Genomic DNA, 19,343 nt, shown 5'->3' on the forward strand with positions numbered 1-19,343 from the left:
TATATATATATATATATATATATATATATATACACACACACACTAAAAATGGCTCAAGTTTGGTTGCCATAACCTTTTTTTTTTTTTTTAGTTTACATTATTTACATATCGTGATTTACAAGTAATATAAACATATAACCTTGGAATCTGGAAGAAGATCATATCGATCTTGTCGCCAGAACCATATAAAAATTACAATATAAAATAATACAGGTAGTTTATAACAAAATAACAATCCAAAACATTTGAAATAATAAATGGTTAAAATAATATCTCAAAAATATTTCAATATATTATCTGTTGAAAAAATAATCATTTTTAAGTCGTTTTTAAAAACAGAAAAAGAGATAGATGTATCTAAATTAGGCTGGACAATTTTATCCCAGAGATAAGGCGATTGATAACCTATACAAAATTAATTAAACTTTGTTTGACAAAAGGGTTCTTTTAAATGGTTTTTATTTTGCAAACTATATTTATTCTTTACTTTAAAGGTAAATAGATCTTTAAAACATGTAATAAAGGGTTGTTCAAACAACAAAACGTAAAACATAAAGTATTATACAAGTTAAGTTTATAAAGGTTCGAGGCCTTATTTAGATCCTTGATGTATACTAAAAAGAGAAGTGGGCCAAAGATAGAACCCTGTGGAGCACCACATTTTATTTCAATTAATGTTTTATTTTGAAGATCAATAGGAAGCAGTTCTTCTCCATGGCAGACAATATGTTTTCCATTTGACAAGTAGTTTTTATACCATTTGATTAATTTACAAGTTATTCCATAGAACTCAAGTTTTTTAAGTAAGATACCATGATTGACTGTATCGAAAGCCTTTGATAAATCGCCAAAAACACCAGGCATATATTGTGATTTAGCAAAAGAATTGAGACTTCAAATGTAAACTGAATAATGGCTTGTTCAGTTGAACTATTATTTTTAAAGCCGAATTGATTTTTATATAGTAAATTATTTGAAATCAGGTAGTTGTATGTCTTTTCAGTTCAGTCATTTATGAATAGATAACAACTTCAGTCATTTGTGAATAGATAACATTTAAGAATAGAAAATTAACACTTAGTGCATAAGAATATAAAAAAATTATGTTTATTTGAAATCTGCTGAAATAACTCATTTCCACCTAATAATTCTTTTGCAAATAAAAATTTCAAAATTGTGCACATTATTAAATCTTCAAATAAGCAAACTCTAAAAGTAATGATAAAATTTAGCAGCTTATCAATAATGTTAAAATTTGCCATTTGTATATATTAAGAGTCATCGAAATAAATTTGTTTGCTGAAAATAATTTTTGCTCTTTAATAAATTTTTTTTAATCAAAGTTGTTATTAAAAAAAAACTAAATTAAATGATTTTGTTTCATATATTTTTATTCTAAAAATACTTAAGAAAACTAGTATTCAAAATTTTTGATAATGTATGTTTTTCGCATGTATTTTTTTGTTTGGATGTTAAATTAGTGATGTTGCAAAGTGATATTTGAATACTAAATTTGTAATACTGCAATGTGTTGATTGGAATAATGACCGAGCTTATGAGAAGGTATTGAAAGTTTGGTCAAACTAGCAGTTCACATTTGAAATAAAATGTTAAATACTATTTTTTATTTTGATTATTTCATTTTTACAATATAAATTAATGACAGATTTGTTAGTATAATTCAGATATGAAATCAAAAAAAAGTTAATTTACAGCTGAGATATGTTTACAGCTGAGAATGTTTACAGCTTAAGTTACCGAATATATAAAATAATATAATATCAAATAATATAAAATATATAACTAATATATATCTAATATATATATCTAATATATATATCGATTATATATCTAATATATATATATACATACATATATACATACATACATATATATACATATATATATATATATATGTATATATATATATATATATATATATATATATATATACATATAGTATACATATCATTTTTGGGGTTGATTTTTGACTGGGGCAGGGGTCGAATTTTGATAAAATATAGCTAAGGACGGGGCCAGGTTCGTGACTGGGACTGCATAAACATTTATACATCCTTAAGTATATTTTTTTATTCAAAATTCATGTTATATTTTGTATATATATATGCATAGATAAACATAATCATCATTAATATCATTATCAACGCATTAAAGAGCTTTTATGCTGTTTCTCTGATGTAAAAAATATAGGGCATTTTTTTTCTAAACTAAATCTCACTCATATAATATGTAAGACACTCTCTTCAGGTTGTCTTAGTTCTACCACTACCATTTTCTAATAAGCCTGCAGCAAAAACCCATCATCATCACCAAGTTCTCTAAACCTATCATTCACTAATATTCGTGGTCTTCGAAGTAACTTTTCTTTTGTTGAGTCTTATCTCTTGCAAAGTTCACCAGACCTACTTGCTGTTTGAGACTAATTTGGGTTCAGCTGTCTCATCTTGCGATCTTAGTGTTGATGGTTATCTTCCTTTAATTCGTAAAGACTCCAATAGTCACATGCTTGGCCTGGGCATTAACATTCGTAAGAATTCACCCATTTGTCGGAAAACTAGGTTTGAATCCACAGACTATTCTTTTATGTGCTTTCGTTTAGCACCACTTCACTCTATCGCCTTTCTCTTTGTTCTATATCGCTCTCCTTCATCTCAAGACTGCACTCTTTTTGATGTTACTTCTGATCAAATTGACATAGGCCTTTCTCTTTATCCATCAGCCAATATTGTTGTTGTTAGTGACTATAATGCTCATCACACTGAATGGCTTGGCTCTGGTGTCAGTTACTCTGCAGGCGTTAAAGCCCACAACTTTTGCCTTTCTCAACCCCTAACTCAAATAGTCAACTTTCCAGACAACCCGAATCATTTACTTTCTCTACTCGACTTATGTCTTTTTTCTGATCCTAGTCAGTGTTCAGTTTCTCCCCATTAACTTTAGGTGCTTCTGATCACAGTTTGATCTCTCTAAAACTATTATCTCATTCTTCATCATCATCTGAATCCCCCTATCATCGTACCTCTTACAACTACCTTAAAGCTGACTGGGGCTATTTCCGCAGATTTCTTCATGATGGCCCTTAGGTAGAAATCATTTGTCTTCCTGTTGACAAATGCGGTTCTTACATAACTTCGTGGATTCAGAAACGGCATGGAATCTCTTATTCCCTCTTGACGATTCAGGTCAAGCCTCACTCTTCTCCGTGGTTTTTCTCACATTGTGCTGCTGCACAATGTGAAACAAAACCATGGAGAAACTATGGAGAAATTGTTAATCGAAACCATTACTTCCATATCTATCAGCAAAACAACTCTCCAGAAAAAATGGATCTGTTTATTACTGCTAGAAGCCATTGTAAAAAGGATTTGTCTGATGCCAAAGCCTGCTATTCTCAAGTCATGAAATCTTGTATTTCATCACAAAAATTAGACTCTCATGACTTCTGGAAAATCTTTAATAGTATCAATAATAAGGGCAAATCTGTAATTCCATCTCTCTTGTATTGTTTAGACTTTGTCACTTCACCTAGAGACAAAGCTGAATTGTTTGCTAAAAACTTTTCATCAATAACATCTCTTGATTCCACTAGTTGTGTTCTACCTGATATAGCCGTCAAACAGGTTGATCCATTGCTTGACATTCGTACCACTCCAACTTCTGTATCTAAAGTGATTTCGTGCTTAGACTCTTCTACAGCTTGCGGCCCAGACAACATACCTTTTATAGTCTTGCAGACGTGTTCTCCGAAGCTCTTGTCTATACTTTCAAAACTATTCAACAAGTGCTTATCAGAGTCTTGTTTTCCAGCCTGCTGGAAAGTGGCATCTGTTATCCCTATTATCAAAAATTCTGGAGAGCAATCTAATTTGTCTAACTACCATCCTATTAGTCTTTATCCTATCATAAGCAAGGTTTTTGAATCTTTAATTAAGAAACGCCTAATCTCTCATCTTGAATCTAATAACTTACTTTCTGATCATCGATCTTCCAGATATTCTCACATCTAAGGTGGCATTGTTTGCTGATTATACTACCATTTATTCTTGTCATGGTAAGAAGCCAACACTCTATTAGTGCTTTGAAACCATATATAAAATCTGTTGCAAAATTGGCATCTGCTAAGGTTGCATCTCTATATCGAGCTCAACACTTTCTTACTTACGGGTTCTATTCTCTGTCTCTATAAATCTCAAATCCGGCCTTGTATGGAATACAATATGCCATATCTGGCATATTGTATTCCATTTAGTTGCCATATCTGGGGCGGATCTTCTAATGATGCCCTTTCTCTTTTAGACAAGGTGCAAAAACGCATTGTGAACATAGTTGGACCTGCTCATGCAGCCAACCTCCAACCATTATCACATCGCCATAATGTTGCTTCTCTTTCTCTTTTCTACAAATACTATAACGGGCACTGCCCTAAAGAGCTAGCGTCTCTTGTGCCATCTACTAAAATTCATTCTCGTGCTACTTGTCATTCAATTAAGTCTCATCCTTTTTCTGTGACTGTTTCTAAGTGCTCCAAAAACTCTTATTCGTCTAGTTTTTTTCCTTGCACATCAGTCCTTTGGAATTCGCTTCCTTCATCTTGCCGATTCATATAACTTGTAGTCCTTAAAGTCGTCTGTCGTTCGTTATTTGCTCTACAAACTTAATCTTTTCTCTTCCAGTAACTTCCAACTCTAATTAGTGGTTGCTTGCAGCCTTGTTGGAAGCAAAGATGTTTAATATATATATATATATATATATATATATATATATATATATATATATACACATATAAATATTATAAGCTATTGTAGGTGACCTCCAAAATTTCTTCTGGAAGCCGCTACCATCAGCTTCCACCTCTCTAGTGGCATCGGCCTCCAAAACATTTTGCCTCGAAAAAAATGCCACTGGAGGCGGAATAAAGAAAATTTTGCCGCTAAAAATTAATTGGGAGGCAGCTGCGAAAGAAAAATGGAGGCGAGAATATTTACGCCATTTATCAACATTGTTTTATAATTAATAAAAAACATCTTCTATGGATTATTAATTTTTTAAAACAATATTTTGAGGGAGTTCAGTTACCCTTGCTATTAAAAATAAATATACTTGCTAACATTATCAGGTATAAATATTTGATAACAATAACATGTCTAAACTCACTCAATATATTGTATTGAAAAATTAAAAATAGAATTATATCCATAGAGAAGCTTTTTTTTAATTAATTATTTACGCTTGAAGCAATATAGCTCTTGCAATGTCTTTGTTTATATTTATAAGTTTTATTTCGTGAAAAACAGTTTAGAAAAATAATAGTTTATAATAGTAACATCAGCTTTATATAATTAACAGATTGTGCAATATCAAAAAAGTGAAAACAGAAATTTCATTATAATTTAGAAATAATTTTGATCAAAAAAGTTAATCAAATTTAAAAAAAATAGATTTTTTTAAAGTTAACTAATTTTTTAAATTTAAACTTTACCAGCGCATAAAAGTGCTGATAAAGTAATTAACTAGAGTTTTTTTTTTTTGCAACAAGTAATATTTTTTGTTTGTTAATAACTTTTTAAAAGTAAAATATCATCATTATTTTCGAAGCTGCAATTTTAATAAATAAAAAAAAAATTAAAATATTTTAATTCATTTATATAAATGTCGACAAAAGAAAGAAATTAGTTTATGTTAAATGATAATAATGTAATGCTAAATTTAATTATTTAATATTAAAAAACAAAAATATTATTTATTTATATTATATATATATATAAAAACTACTTTTTATGTATTAACTTCTTATTACACAGGGACTAAAAAGGTTCAGTATGTGTTTTTTTCCTATTTATTCCGTATATATATATATATATATATATATATATATATATATATATATATATATATATATATATATATAATATTTATGACACTTTATGTTTTATTTAAATGTATGTATCAATATTATATATATATATATATATATATATATATATATATATATATATATATATATATATAATATTTATGACACTTTATGTTTTATTTAAATGTATGTATCAATATTATATATATATATATATATATATATATATATATATATATATATATATATATATATATATATATATATATATATATATATATATACATATATATATATATATATACATATATATATATATCATTATTATATATATATATATATATATATATATATATATATATATATATATATATATATATATATATATATATATATATATATATATATATATATATATATACACACACACAGAGGTGGCCAAAAGTATGGAAACTTTTTTTAAATTGTTTTTTTTTTATTTGTATTAAATAAAACAAAAAATTATTTAACCAGAGTGTACTTGCAATAGTCTACTTTATATATACTACACGTTTGAACTTGTCTTTTCTAAGACATTTTATTACATACTAATATTTCTTAATTTCGATTGGACAAAAGTATGGAAACTTGTACAAACTTGTCACTTAACATAAACAAATCTTATCATTTAGAATTAAAACGTGTTAGAATTGACATCTTTGTTAGTTCATCATAGTTTACTTTTATATTAATCAGTATGGCACCGCGAAAATATTGTTCTAGTGATATTAAAAATAAAATAGTTGAGTGTTTTAAAAACGGTAATAAACCAATTGATATTTCTCGAAATTTTTAAGTTCCAAAAGGTACAGTTTCAAAAATTATTAAAAAATTCAAAGAAAGGGGAACTGTGAAAGTGAAAATGAAACCTGGAAGACCAAGAAAAACAACAAAAAGATTGGATAAAGTTATAAAAAATACTTCTACAAAAGATCCTAGAAAGTCATCAAAGGATATAAAAGAAGAAATCTTGGAACAGTATGAAGTTTTATTATATGACAGGACAGCTCGTAGAAGGTTAAATGATGCGGGCTTATTTGGAAGAGTGGCTGTCAAAAAACCATTAGTTTTTAAGAAAAATAAGATGGGTAGATTATTGTTTGCAAGGGAACATTTAAAATGGTCATAAGTTTCCATACTTATGACCAGGCCTAATTTAAAAATTGAATTTTTTTTTGTATATGTTAATAAAAAAAAAAGTTTTATTTTATTAAAAAGTTGTATTACGACTTCAATAAACATATGCATAATATGTAGTAAGTGTTGCATTTTTTATAAATAAATAAAAAGCATTAAGGTAACTTTAAATGACCATTATGTATGGTCGTTTAAAGTTACCTTATATAGAAATTTTACCACCAATCAAACTTTAGCTTTACATTTAAAAAAAGATAATAAAAAATCTGATGCAGAAAAGATTCGACAAAACGTGAGTATATAAATTATTAATAATTTAAAACTTAGATTACCTAATAATTTAACAAAAGAACAAAGATTTATCCATTTGATAAAGAAACAGGATTTTTAACTAATGAATGAAGTGGACGCTAAAAGAAGAGGAAATCAAACATTTAGTTACTATCAACTAAGACCCTACTCAAACCCTTATGACTAAGTTCCATAAACTATTAAGCAAATTAAAAAAAACAAAAAAAGTTAGATAACAAATGTACCCTTCTGACTGCATCCCTCCACATTTATCTGGAATCATAAAAGCTCACAAACCAGAAAATAATTATCCAATGCAACCAGTTGTTTCTACCATAGGTACCCCACTATATAGATCATCAGAGTAGCTAACTATTAATCGAGTTACTTTTAGATAAACTTAAATATTAGTTTTTTTCTTTTATTTTCTGTTTATTTTTTATTTTTTTTATCATTCATTAAGTTAGTTTCTCTTTTCAGTTTATGGTTTTAAGTTTGAGATGGGTTTTCTAATGTCTTTCCTCTTTTAGACAAGGTGCAAAAATATATTTAAATGCAGTTGAATCTGTCAAGCTTGTTTGGATAGAAATAGATAGAAATAAGAAGATAGAAATACTACTATAAAATTTGAACTTTTGTTTATAAATGCCAACATCTGACAGATTACGCATCCATTAATAAACAAGAATATTGTGTGGTGGGGCTATGATTTAGTCTATAACTTGGACAAGGTAGTGATTTAACTGTTGCTTTTATCAAATATTAGAAAAAAGTGACAAATCAATTGAAAATATTAAGAAACAATAAATTGGATTTTCAAGATCACCAGGAAAAAAATTTTGTAAAATTTGTAAAAAACTATTCCCAAAATAAATATACTACAAATATACATTTTATTTTAAAAATGTCCCTGGTCATTTAAGTGTAAAAGTATTTTACAACTTGCATTTAAAAAATAAAATGTAGAAAAAGCTTTAGTATCAAATATTTTCTCCCTTGTCAGCATATTATAAAAACTAAAGAGAATTAATAGAAAAAAGATTTTAAACATAGTTCAGTGTCATAACTTCAATGTTTTTAAATTGGTGTTGAATTACTCCACAAAAGTTTTATTTTCATAACCATCAGCTTTGAAACCTAAAAAAGATTTCTTGATTTTTAAAACTGATACCAATTATGTCTTGACAGAAAAATGGTTCAAACAAAAATTTATAAAAATGGTCAAGCCTACTTAGGTATTTTCATCCAAACTTAAGATAAAAAACCCTATTAAAACTATCTAATGCCAAAAGTTAATAGAAATAGTTGAGTTTGTCTGGAAAATACAACTAAATACTTGATAAGGCCATTATTAATTTCACAAATCGCTTAACTTTATAACATTTTAAAATTGTTTTTTGTGATCTTATCATGCATAATACAAAATAAAATTTAGTATACAGAAAAATCTTTTAACGCAGAAATTAAATTTTCACCCTAAATGTCACTTGCTTTGTTATAGATTACAACATATTATTTCTGAATAAACAAAATGATATTTATAAGTCTTTTAACAGATAACAATATTATAAAAGTAGAAAAGTTAAATTTTTTATTTTTAAAACTAATAAAGATTTTGATTTGAAAGATTTGAACAAAAACTCATCTTAACTTATATAATGTAAGCAAGAAGTTCCAAGTTCAATCACCACAACATCCCTGGTAGTACCGATCTTAACTTTTTTCTGCTTTGTTTATGTTTCAAAGTCATAGAGTTGAGAGAGAATTAAAATCACAATGAAAAACACATTATCATTGGCAATTGTAGTGGCCCCCTCAACCTTAGGAGGTGAATTAAAAATAATAATAATAATAAAAAATTACAAAAAAAAAAATAAAAATACATACAACATATAAACAACTTACTTTTTACTTACTTTTTTAAAAGATCTCTACAACCTAGACAAGTTGGATCAAAAAATGAAAGATCTAGCTCTTTGCACTAAATTAAATTATATATATATATATATTTAATTAAGTATATATATAAATGCATACATATATATATATGCATATATATACATACACACACACACACATATATATATTTTTAATTGAGTGCATATATATATATTTATATATATATATATATATATATATATGCATACATATATATATATATATATATATATATATATATATATATATATATATATAGAAAAACACAGACAAAAACATACACACACACACACACACACACACACACACACACACACACACACACACACACACACACACACATATATATATGTATGTATATGTATGTATGTATATATGTATGTATATATATATATATATATATATATATATATATATATATATATATATATATATATATACATACATACATATATACATATATACATATATTATATATAACCTTTGGTATTAGGGTCGGCAATAAGCAGTGCCGAAATAACTGTTAATCTAGAAGTGTTTGAGGTCAGCAAAAAAATGCCCCCAAAAAAACATTTCTATGTTTTAGGGTCAAACCTTTGTTTTAAATTTTTTCCTGCCGACCTCACATAGATTAAGGTCGGCAAATTATTGCCAATCTTACTTTTCATTATTCCATTGGCTGTATATATAAATATATATATATATATATATATATATATATATATATATATATATATATATATATATATATATATATATATATATATATATATATATATATATATATATATATATATATATGTAAATTATGTTAGTGTATTTTACAAATAGAGTGCTCAATGTTCTTAAAGAACAGAGCAATAATTAATTAGTAAAAAACACTTTTCTAACTTTTATCTTCGACTTGAAGTTTCACCATTGCTGGATCATCAGGAAGAGTCTACTCATCCTGATGATCCAGCAATGGTGAAACTTCAAGTCGAAGATAAAAGTTAGATAAGTGTTTTTTACTAATTAATTATATATATATATATATATATATATATATATATATATATATATATATATATATATATATATATATATATATATATATATATATATATTCGAGACTTAGAAGAAAAATTGATGATGATGATGCACCCCTCCTATATTGATCCTTTAGGTAAAATATAGATAGAAACCAAATAATGGAATGTTTGATATTTTAACTCCCACCCAACCCAAAACTAATTAAATGAATAAATGTTTTTTCCACATTAAATTTTTTTTGTAATACAATACAAATTATTAAAAAGAAAAACTAAAGTACATTGTAACTGAAAGATAAACTTTATCTTGATATTTTACATTGTGAATTTTGATATATTGCATGGTGTAAGATATTTCATTCAGTAAATAATTTTTTCAATTGATATTTTGTAATGAAATGAATGAGCCCATACATCCACTGACTTAAATAAGGACAACATGCAGAGTACAGTCCCTGCATTTTCTCCCATTTTTATATAGTTAACTTAAATATTTAAATAGGGCAAAGATGCAGAGAGTATATATACATCCGAGTAAAGATTAGGATTGGCATTAAAACCCTAACTTAAACCCTGATTTAATGCAGGCCTTCCCAGGAGAGGCGTGCGGTCGGTCGCTTTGAGTGACCACGCATATATATATATTTTTTGAGAGTTTGGCCACGGTTTTTTAGCATATATTAATGACGCATTTTTAAAAAGGCGCTGAAAAAAACCTAACTAAATTGTCGTATTATTTTATTATTTTTATTCATAATTTATTCCTATTATTAATATAAAAATATGAACATAAAAATGAAATACATATATTTATACTTATTTATAAAAAATTTTTTTTTCTTATTACAATTTTTTTTTTTATGTCTAGTAAACATTAAAAAAAAAATTTATTTATTTATATTTATTTATATTATAATTATTTATAATATATTTTTAGGTGTTGATTTTTTCAGCAACGATATTTGAGACAAGTCGAAAAAATAAACAGAAAATGTGACCGAAAACTTTTTTAATCAATTTTGAAAAATATGCTCTGCCGACGCGGGATGCGAACCCGGGTCTCCGCGGCGCTTTGTAATGTCTTAACCGAATGAGCTAAACATTCATATACTTATCAAGAACCTTGTAGATAATAATTCTTCTAGAACTTAGAAGTTATTTTTTGTAAAAAGACATACTTATGCGAAAAAATTTAAAATTCAAAAAAAAAAAATGTAAAATAAAAAAATAAAAATTTGTTATAAGAAAAAAAAATTCAAAAAAAATATATATATATATTATTTTTATGTTATTATTTCCTTATTAATGAAAAGAATAAATTATTAAAAAAATTACAAAATAATACAACGAATTTAATTTGATTTTTTCAGCGTCTTTTTAAAAATGCGTTATTTTTAATATATGCTAAAAAAGCGTGGCCGAGTTATCCAAAAAAAAAAAAAATATCCGTGTTCACTCAAGGCGTGCGACCGCACGCCTCTCCTGGGAAGGCCTGTAATGTATACTTCTTTGCATGTTCTCCTTATCTAAACCAGTCAATGTATGTACATGCCACTGCATGTTCTCCCTACTTAATTCAATTAATGCATGTAGAAAAAAAAAGAAACAATAAAAATAAAAAACAAAGAAACAAAGAAATAAAATTACTAAAACAACAGGAATAGGTGACAAAAAATGAAAACAAACAATTTAAACTTTTAACAATAAAACTTAATTACTTTAACGCTATATATATATTATATCACATTATATAATGTCACTGCATAATAATAAGAAACCTGCTTATTATTAAGATTATTATTACAATAATAATAATAATAATAATAATAATAATAATAATAATAATAATCAAGTTCATACAACTTTAAAGTTAATAAAAAATTACATCAAAGTTTATTTAATGTCTTCTGTTCAAAGTATAGAAATTCTTTGTGGTAATTTAAAAACTTGCAACAAAAATTTTTGCATTTTATCATTGGTTTTATCACAAATGTTTTAAACTCTTTGTAATCAGGATCTTTATGCTGCTCAGTAAAAAGTTTATGTGGCCAGTTTTTGTATGCAATTTTTATTCTATGAAATAAGAACCAGGGATTAGGTCCAAAAAGCAATGTTAGTTCTATAGGTTAGAATAGAAAAAGTTATTTAGTAATTTCAAATTCTAATTTGGTAACGTACAATGTTGGAAGAAATAGAAAGAGCTTTGAAAAAACCTATTGTCATCTGTCATTTTTTTAGAAACACTAGAATAAAAAAATTAACATAAAATTTTTAAACTGAAAAATTAATTCAATCGTACACTAGTGGACAGACTTTATATCTTATTTGATTGATCTAAGGTTTAACTATTTATTGCATGTTATATTTCCACTTTAGATCAACAGCAAAATCTTGTCACTAGCTTTTAAGATATAAAAAAACAAACAAAATTTTAAATATATATTTGTATTGAAAAATGTTGGAATTTACAAAACTTTAAAAAAAATTTCAGTCAGCTAGGTTTGAGTTTAATGTTAACTAAAAATCAAATATTTTCAAAATCCAAGCTTATCGGTTTTAGATAAAAATAAACTATCAAATTGGCATTAAAAATTTAAAAAAATGGAAACTTTTGATTTTGATTTTTAGCCATTTTTTCCTTTCCTAATTCCAATTTTGTATAGCCACATTAGGAACTTAAATTAGCAGGACTGAAGCAACTGCATAGCTTATTGCTTTAGATGCCATCTTAATCTATGAATGACTCGAGTTCACTTTAATTAAACCATGATTAAAGTAACCAAAAATCATCTTTGAAGTAACTTTCCATCAGTTGAATCTTACCTCTTGCAAAACTCACAAGTTTTGTAAGAGGTAAGATTAAAACATAAATAATAAACATAAAAGATAAAAAAGGTAAAAACATACACTGCTCTTTAAGAACATTGAGCAATTTGTAGAATACACTAACATTATATAATTTATTTATTAAGCTCAAAGTTTATACTTGTTGAGCACTCTTAATTGTATTTTACATAACATAAACACCGAAACTAACACAATGTTTTTTGTATAGCTGTACAAAAAACATTGAATCATAAAAAAACCACAATTAATAAAATAATAAATTAATAGAACTTCTTAAAGAAAACTGTATAACTTGTACTATTTTAAAATTTTTTCTGTTTTTAAAATAACTTTTTTCAGTCCTTTTTTATAATTTTTTTCAATAATCGAATTACTTGTTACTATATCTAAAATAAAAAGTAAAAATATGAGTGTGGTTTGTTAACAACTGTTTTTTAAAAGCTGGTAAATGGTTGATAGAAAACTATTAAATTTAGTTAAAATAAATTTTTGTACCCTGAGTGTCTAGCTCTTTTTAGGACTAAATAAAATTCAGATAATCCTTCTTCAAATCTCAATTTTGATGGGTACTATCCTTTGATTCACAAAGACTCCAATAGCAGGCCTTTGTTATGAGATTTTGTTGTGTAACAGAAAAGCGTAATGCAAGTAAATGTAACTTTATTCAATATATATATTTATATAGTTTAAAGTTAAATTACATCAGTTGCATATTTTAAATTACAGCATTGTAATTAAATTTAATTTGAATCATTTAAAGTCTTAAAATCTTTAAATTAAACAATATTGTTATAGCAGGGGCTATTCTAGGAAAAAAATTTGGGCTTTTAATCAGCAATAACTTTTACATACTCTAAAGCAGGAAGAAGAACTCAATTTTTGTTGGATTATGTATTTTAGTGTTAAAAGAAGCACAAAATTAGCAAAAGATATAAATACAGTATATTTTATATTATTCATTTATTTGATTCAGACAAAAAGTACAATATAAGGTCCATAGATAAATTTAACAGTTAAATATACATTGCAGTAATATTGTTTAATGTATGCACATCTACACTGCTACTAGTACAAGCAATTTTTTTACCCTAGCTGAGCCTCTTTTGAATCATCTAATAAGAATATTTGTACAAGCAAATAAACATTCAATATTACTATTTATATTTACATCATCACCTATTTTGATTTAGTAAAATTAAACTTATTTAAAAAAAAACTAATTTACAACCTTCTAAAATTAATAAGGAACAGTTGTTTTGACACATATTTACGTTTCTGTTTTAGATTAAAAATCATGGTTTTCATTTGTACTAAATGACACATCATCAATGGCATATGGATTTGAAACCAGACATAAATGTATACTAATAAAACTCCTAACCAAAAATGCATCACAGGTTTATGCCAAAGGGATATTATTTTCAGACAAACAATGATTTATTTGCATAGTTTTTTTGTTAAATTATTGAGATAACTAATCTATTTCGGTTAATATTGACATAGCTATTGGACTCTTGTAGGGTTAACTCAATACACTACCAAAACATATGTATAAAATTCGGAGTTTTCACTTGGTGTTTCAAGTTTCTTGGAATGAAACTTTATGATAACATAGTGAAAAATATAAAACCACAAACAAAAAGTAAATGCAAAAGTCATCAATGGGGTACTTTTAAAATTGCTCATCTAAAAGGCACTATATATCTAATATAAAGTATATCATATATGTTAACCATGCCATATATAAATATGCCATAAATACACCAAATAACTAATCAATTTTTAAGTACCTTAATAATTGATTAGTTAGCAAGTTTAATGAAGTAATTTGATTTAATCAAAACACTAATAGATTCCAGTTATTCACCCAGACAGTCAATACAAAATAATCACCTTATATAGATACAAAGATAATAATCATTTACTTCAAGATAATAAGCATTTAATTCAAATGGGAAATTACTATTTGATTGTATTTATAAGTAGTTTAGGTTGCATTAAATGTTCCTCAACAAACTATTAGTTTTTAGTACAGATTAAACTACAAATCTAAAATTTGAATAAACAATAATACAAATTACAACCAGTTTTACATTTAAAGGATCCTAGCTTCAGATATTATGTTATGTTTTTTTTGAGCGAGACATATAGATAATACATGTTTTGTGTGTAAAAATTAAAAAAAAAAATTGAAGAATTTAAGGACAATTTAGCAGATACTAATAATGAAATATGTTAGATGTTCTGCACATTATAAAAACTTTAAAAACCTATGCTAACATTTGTGGATGACAGCTTAATGGGTATTTTTTACAATCAGTCAAAATACATATAATACAGTCAGAAATTCAAATATTAACAGCAAGAAGACAACAACTTAAACCAATGTTTAATAAGGACAAAACTGCTCCAGAGACAAGAAATTACCACTATTACCAACCCACTTGCAGACAGGGTATACTCAAAGCAATAACAATAACAGTTCTCATACTGTTACTGCTATTACAGTATATGATGGATATTTATCTAAGCATGATGAATATAATGCGTCTGATGTTACACGATCTGATGCAGTTACTAGCTGAATCAAATCTAAAATAATTTTTGCATTATTAACTACTTTGATTAAAAAAATGTACTTTCTTGACCATAATAATATAACTTTTATATATATTTTTATTCCTTTTTATTTCCATTATAAATATAGATATAACTTTATTGTTTATTATATATACTGTTATTATTAGACTATTTAACTAAAAAACACATCAATTCTTTTTATTAATGCTTGCTAAACAATTTTTCTATTAGCTGACTTTTTTTCGCTTCTTTTATTTATGTTGCCCAATGTTTATATCGTACAGATAAAAACATGGCATAATGTATGTATATAGTGCATACACACATGTATTAAATAAATAATTTATTATCATAGAAAACTGAAAAACTAAATTATTATATTAAATTTTAATTTCAGTTTAGAAAACTAACATTAAAATCTCAAGTTTATACTAAAATCTTACTGCTACTAATCTTACTAAAACTTCTACTACTAATCTACTACTACTAATCTTACTAAATCTTACAACTATATTACATAAGAGTCAGTATTTAGAATACTGACTCTTACATAATACTGTCTTATATAATACTGACTCTTATATAATATACTAAAATAAACATCTAAAACAATACAAAGTTTATATTACTTACAATGTTCGTAATAAGAAAATTGTTTAACTGAGCTGAATCATGACAACTGAATTAATGTGAAAAGTGTATAGTTAATTTATAGAACTTACATTGTAAATTTATAAAAGTAACATAGTTCGTAGTATATAGACATAACAGCGTGTTACTAATAAAAATATATTTAACTTCGAATAACTCCGCCACAACTAGAAGTTATGATCGAGTCATACAGAAGTTAGTTAAATTTTTGTGATAAAAGTTTCACCTCACTACAAATCGGAGGGTCAGCAGCTCTGTGAGACCTAATACTTGATTCAGCTAGATTTTTATGTTTTTTTTCAACTTGGGATTCTTCCATATCTTCCATTGTAAATATTTTATCAACTACTTCCACAGTAAATGTGAGACCAAAAAGAAAATACAATATGGTAGTACATCATGTGAGCTTTCATGTTGATTTCACGCATTTGCGCTTTTAGATTAAAGATAGATCACAACTTTAACTCGCTACAAGCTACAACTTTAACTCGCAACTACATTTTATGAAACTATTTTATGAAACTACTTTTAAAAACGAAATTTAAAAATTCGCATTTAGGTTGCCAGGTCTTTTTCGGTAACGAGCCAAAACTTATGATTTTTTATTTTATTTTTAAAATTCAATTAAATTTTTTTTTCAAAATTCTGATTTAGAGTAGATTTTCAGTAGTATTTTATTATCCAAAAAACTACCTGCTAAATAATAAAATCTAGTTGAATACAAACACAGTGATTATTTTGTTCTCAGGGCCGGATAAAGGGTCTTAGAGGCCGAGTGCAAAAAATATTTGTGGTCCTTTTCCTATAAATATATATTCAAAAATGAATGCAAGAAAACATAAAATTACTTTTTTTTCGAAAAATTTTTTTTTTCCTTTCACATTGGCAAAGTCTGTTACGCCAACAAATAAAATAAATTTAAATTTTGTAACAACGTTCTTTCAACTGCGATTAAACAAAGATTTAAACAACCATTTAACATTGACAAACGGAGATTATTCTTAACTCATATTAATGCTAACATAATATAACACTTGCTAATATTGAAAATGCTTGCTTTACACTACAACTGGTAATTGGAAGAGATAGAAAAATCCAATATGCAATGTCACCATTTGGAAAAACTGGTTCTTGTGAACACGGCCGTCCCTAGGGTTGGTGGCGCCCGAGCAAAACGTAGTTGCGGCGCCCCCTCTTTCCAGTAATAGTTGCGTATATAAGCTTTTTGTGCTGCTACAGATACTTTAATATTCACACCACCTACCAATCAACCATAAAGATAAATATAAATGCATTCAAACGACGTCAATCTTCTTTGTGTCATCGATGTACGTAGGTAGATTTTAATTAACTTCAACTTGCTGAAAACTACGTTTACTGCTAGTCACTTTCTCTGAAATTGTCAGCAATGTGTAGTGCTATCCACAGATTAGTAAAAAGATTTTTCCTAATGGTGTTTTTTTACTATATTGAGTGCTTCTAATGGTGATAGTGTTTTGTTTGTTGCCTTCTGCTTCTGCTCATACCATTTATCAATAACAGTATTATCAAATTAACGTGTAGAATTTTTATTGTACAGTTCTTCACCATTTTTAACTTTTTTTATGTTTTTCACTGCCAGGTGTTCTTGCAACATTTTATAATCCTCTTAAAGTTTGTCTTTTAGTTGCAGTTTTTCCAGGTCAAATAGGAATCCCCACTTCGACTCGTATTTGGCAAACTTATCCATTCTGTCTTTCAAAAATGCTTGAATTGTGTCAATTAGGGGAAAGAAAATATAACCTTTGAAAGATTCTTTTGTGCTAGGAAAGTGTCTAACGCTTGATTGATGCAGAAAAAATTGTACCGATTCTTTGAATAACTCTATACCTGGCTCATTATTAATTGAAAATACAAGTTTGTTACATTTTGGACAATTAAGACAAATCAAATTACAGGTGTACAAATCATATGCAATTGTTATTGCTACAATTTAAGTTTGGTAGTAAAAAAGACATAAAACTAGTATTTGTTAGCAAACCAAAGATTTTATTGAGGTAAAAAAGAGTTTTAGTAAAAAATAGTAGCAGCACTTTTTAAAAAATACAACTTTTACACAGTTTCCAAGCTCTTTTTTGGTCATACTCTTAATGAAATTTTTTGTTGAATTTTTTAACTACAAAAAGGACATTTTGAAGATGATCTTCATCTTTAGTAGCAGCAATAAAATCTTATATGTGGTTAATGTTCCTATCTGTACCATCATTAACAACAGATATGTTTTTGACCCATCCAATAAATTCTAGCAACTGAGGGTGAGGATGAGGATGATTAAAAATAGTTATAGTGTTGAGACTATTATTGAGCCATTCTTTTATTCTTGCTCTTGATATGTTAAAATGTTTAAAGAGAAGGTAGTTAGGCTCGGAAATAAACTCAGGTAGCTCTGAGATCTCACCTATTTGTACATTTGATGGTTTATAACGCTGAAATTTCTCTAGCACTTCAAACTCAAACAGATCTTGCAGCATTTGTAGCTTTGTTTCAACTGGAACTTTTTATCTACCAAAACCAAAACTGGGATCCCAGAAAAATCTAGGGAATATATATTTGAAATGTACTGTCTGATAATCTAGTTCTATACTTTGCAAAAAATAAACCTGTTGAACTAAACACTCTTTCAGCATTATATTCATATTTATCATCTCTGTTTTAGATTGCATGAAAAAAAACTGTTTCATCTCTTTTAAAATCTTTTTTATCAATTTATTTTATAATATTTATATCACTTTTTAAAGACTGTGGATTATCTAAGAACCTTAATAAACCAACAAAATCGCTTTTCTTTCTTTTGGAAGCTTTGAGTAATGGATAGCCGCATTGTATTAAAAAGTCAAACTTTCACCCATCAATTCTTCACCATGTTCAAGCAAACTTATTTCTAATAAGTCAATGTAGTCCCGTGAATTAATTTT

The 19,343-nt window shown here is 26.6% G+C and overlaps 1 protein-coding gene across 4 annotated transcripts in view; it reads right to left on the minus strand.

Moving 5' to 3' along the window:
* LOC100215011 (CAP-Gly domain-containing linker protein 4) overlaps window positions 1–16,913 on the minus strand; it is a 36,754-nt gene extending 19,841 nt beyond the window's left edge. The window contains exons 1-2 of one of the 4 annotated variants that reach the window (XM_065791668.1): window positions 16,616–16,913; window positions 9,259–9,323 (exon numbers count right to left, since the gene is read on the minus strand). In XM_065791668.1, the coding sequence (XP_065647740.1) occupies window positions 9,259–9,323; window positions 16,616–16,717 (167 nt within the window). In that variant the 5' untranslated portion in view covers window positions 16,718–16,913. Of the gene's footprint in view, window positions 1–9,247; window positions 9,324–16,460; window positions 16,480–16,615 lie in introns of those variants that run through there. The other 3 variants (XM_065791670.1, XM_065791669.1, XM_065791671.1) reach the window with 3 other exon arrangements.
* Between the last annotated feature and the right edge of the window lie 2,430 nt (window positions 16,914–19,343).

The sequence above is a fragment of the Hydra vulgaris genome, chromosome 02 (genome assembly GCF_038396675.1).
Source record: "Hydra vulgaris chromosome 02, alternate assembly HydraT2T_AEP".
In the NCBI taxonomy this organism is placed as follows: domain Eukaryota; kingdom Metazoa; phylum Cnidaria; class Hydrozoa; order Anthoathecata; family Hydridae; genus Hydra; species Hydra vulgaris.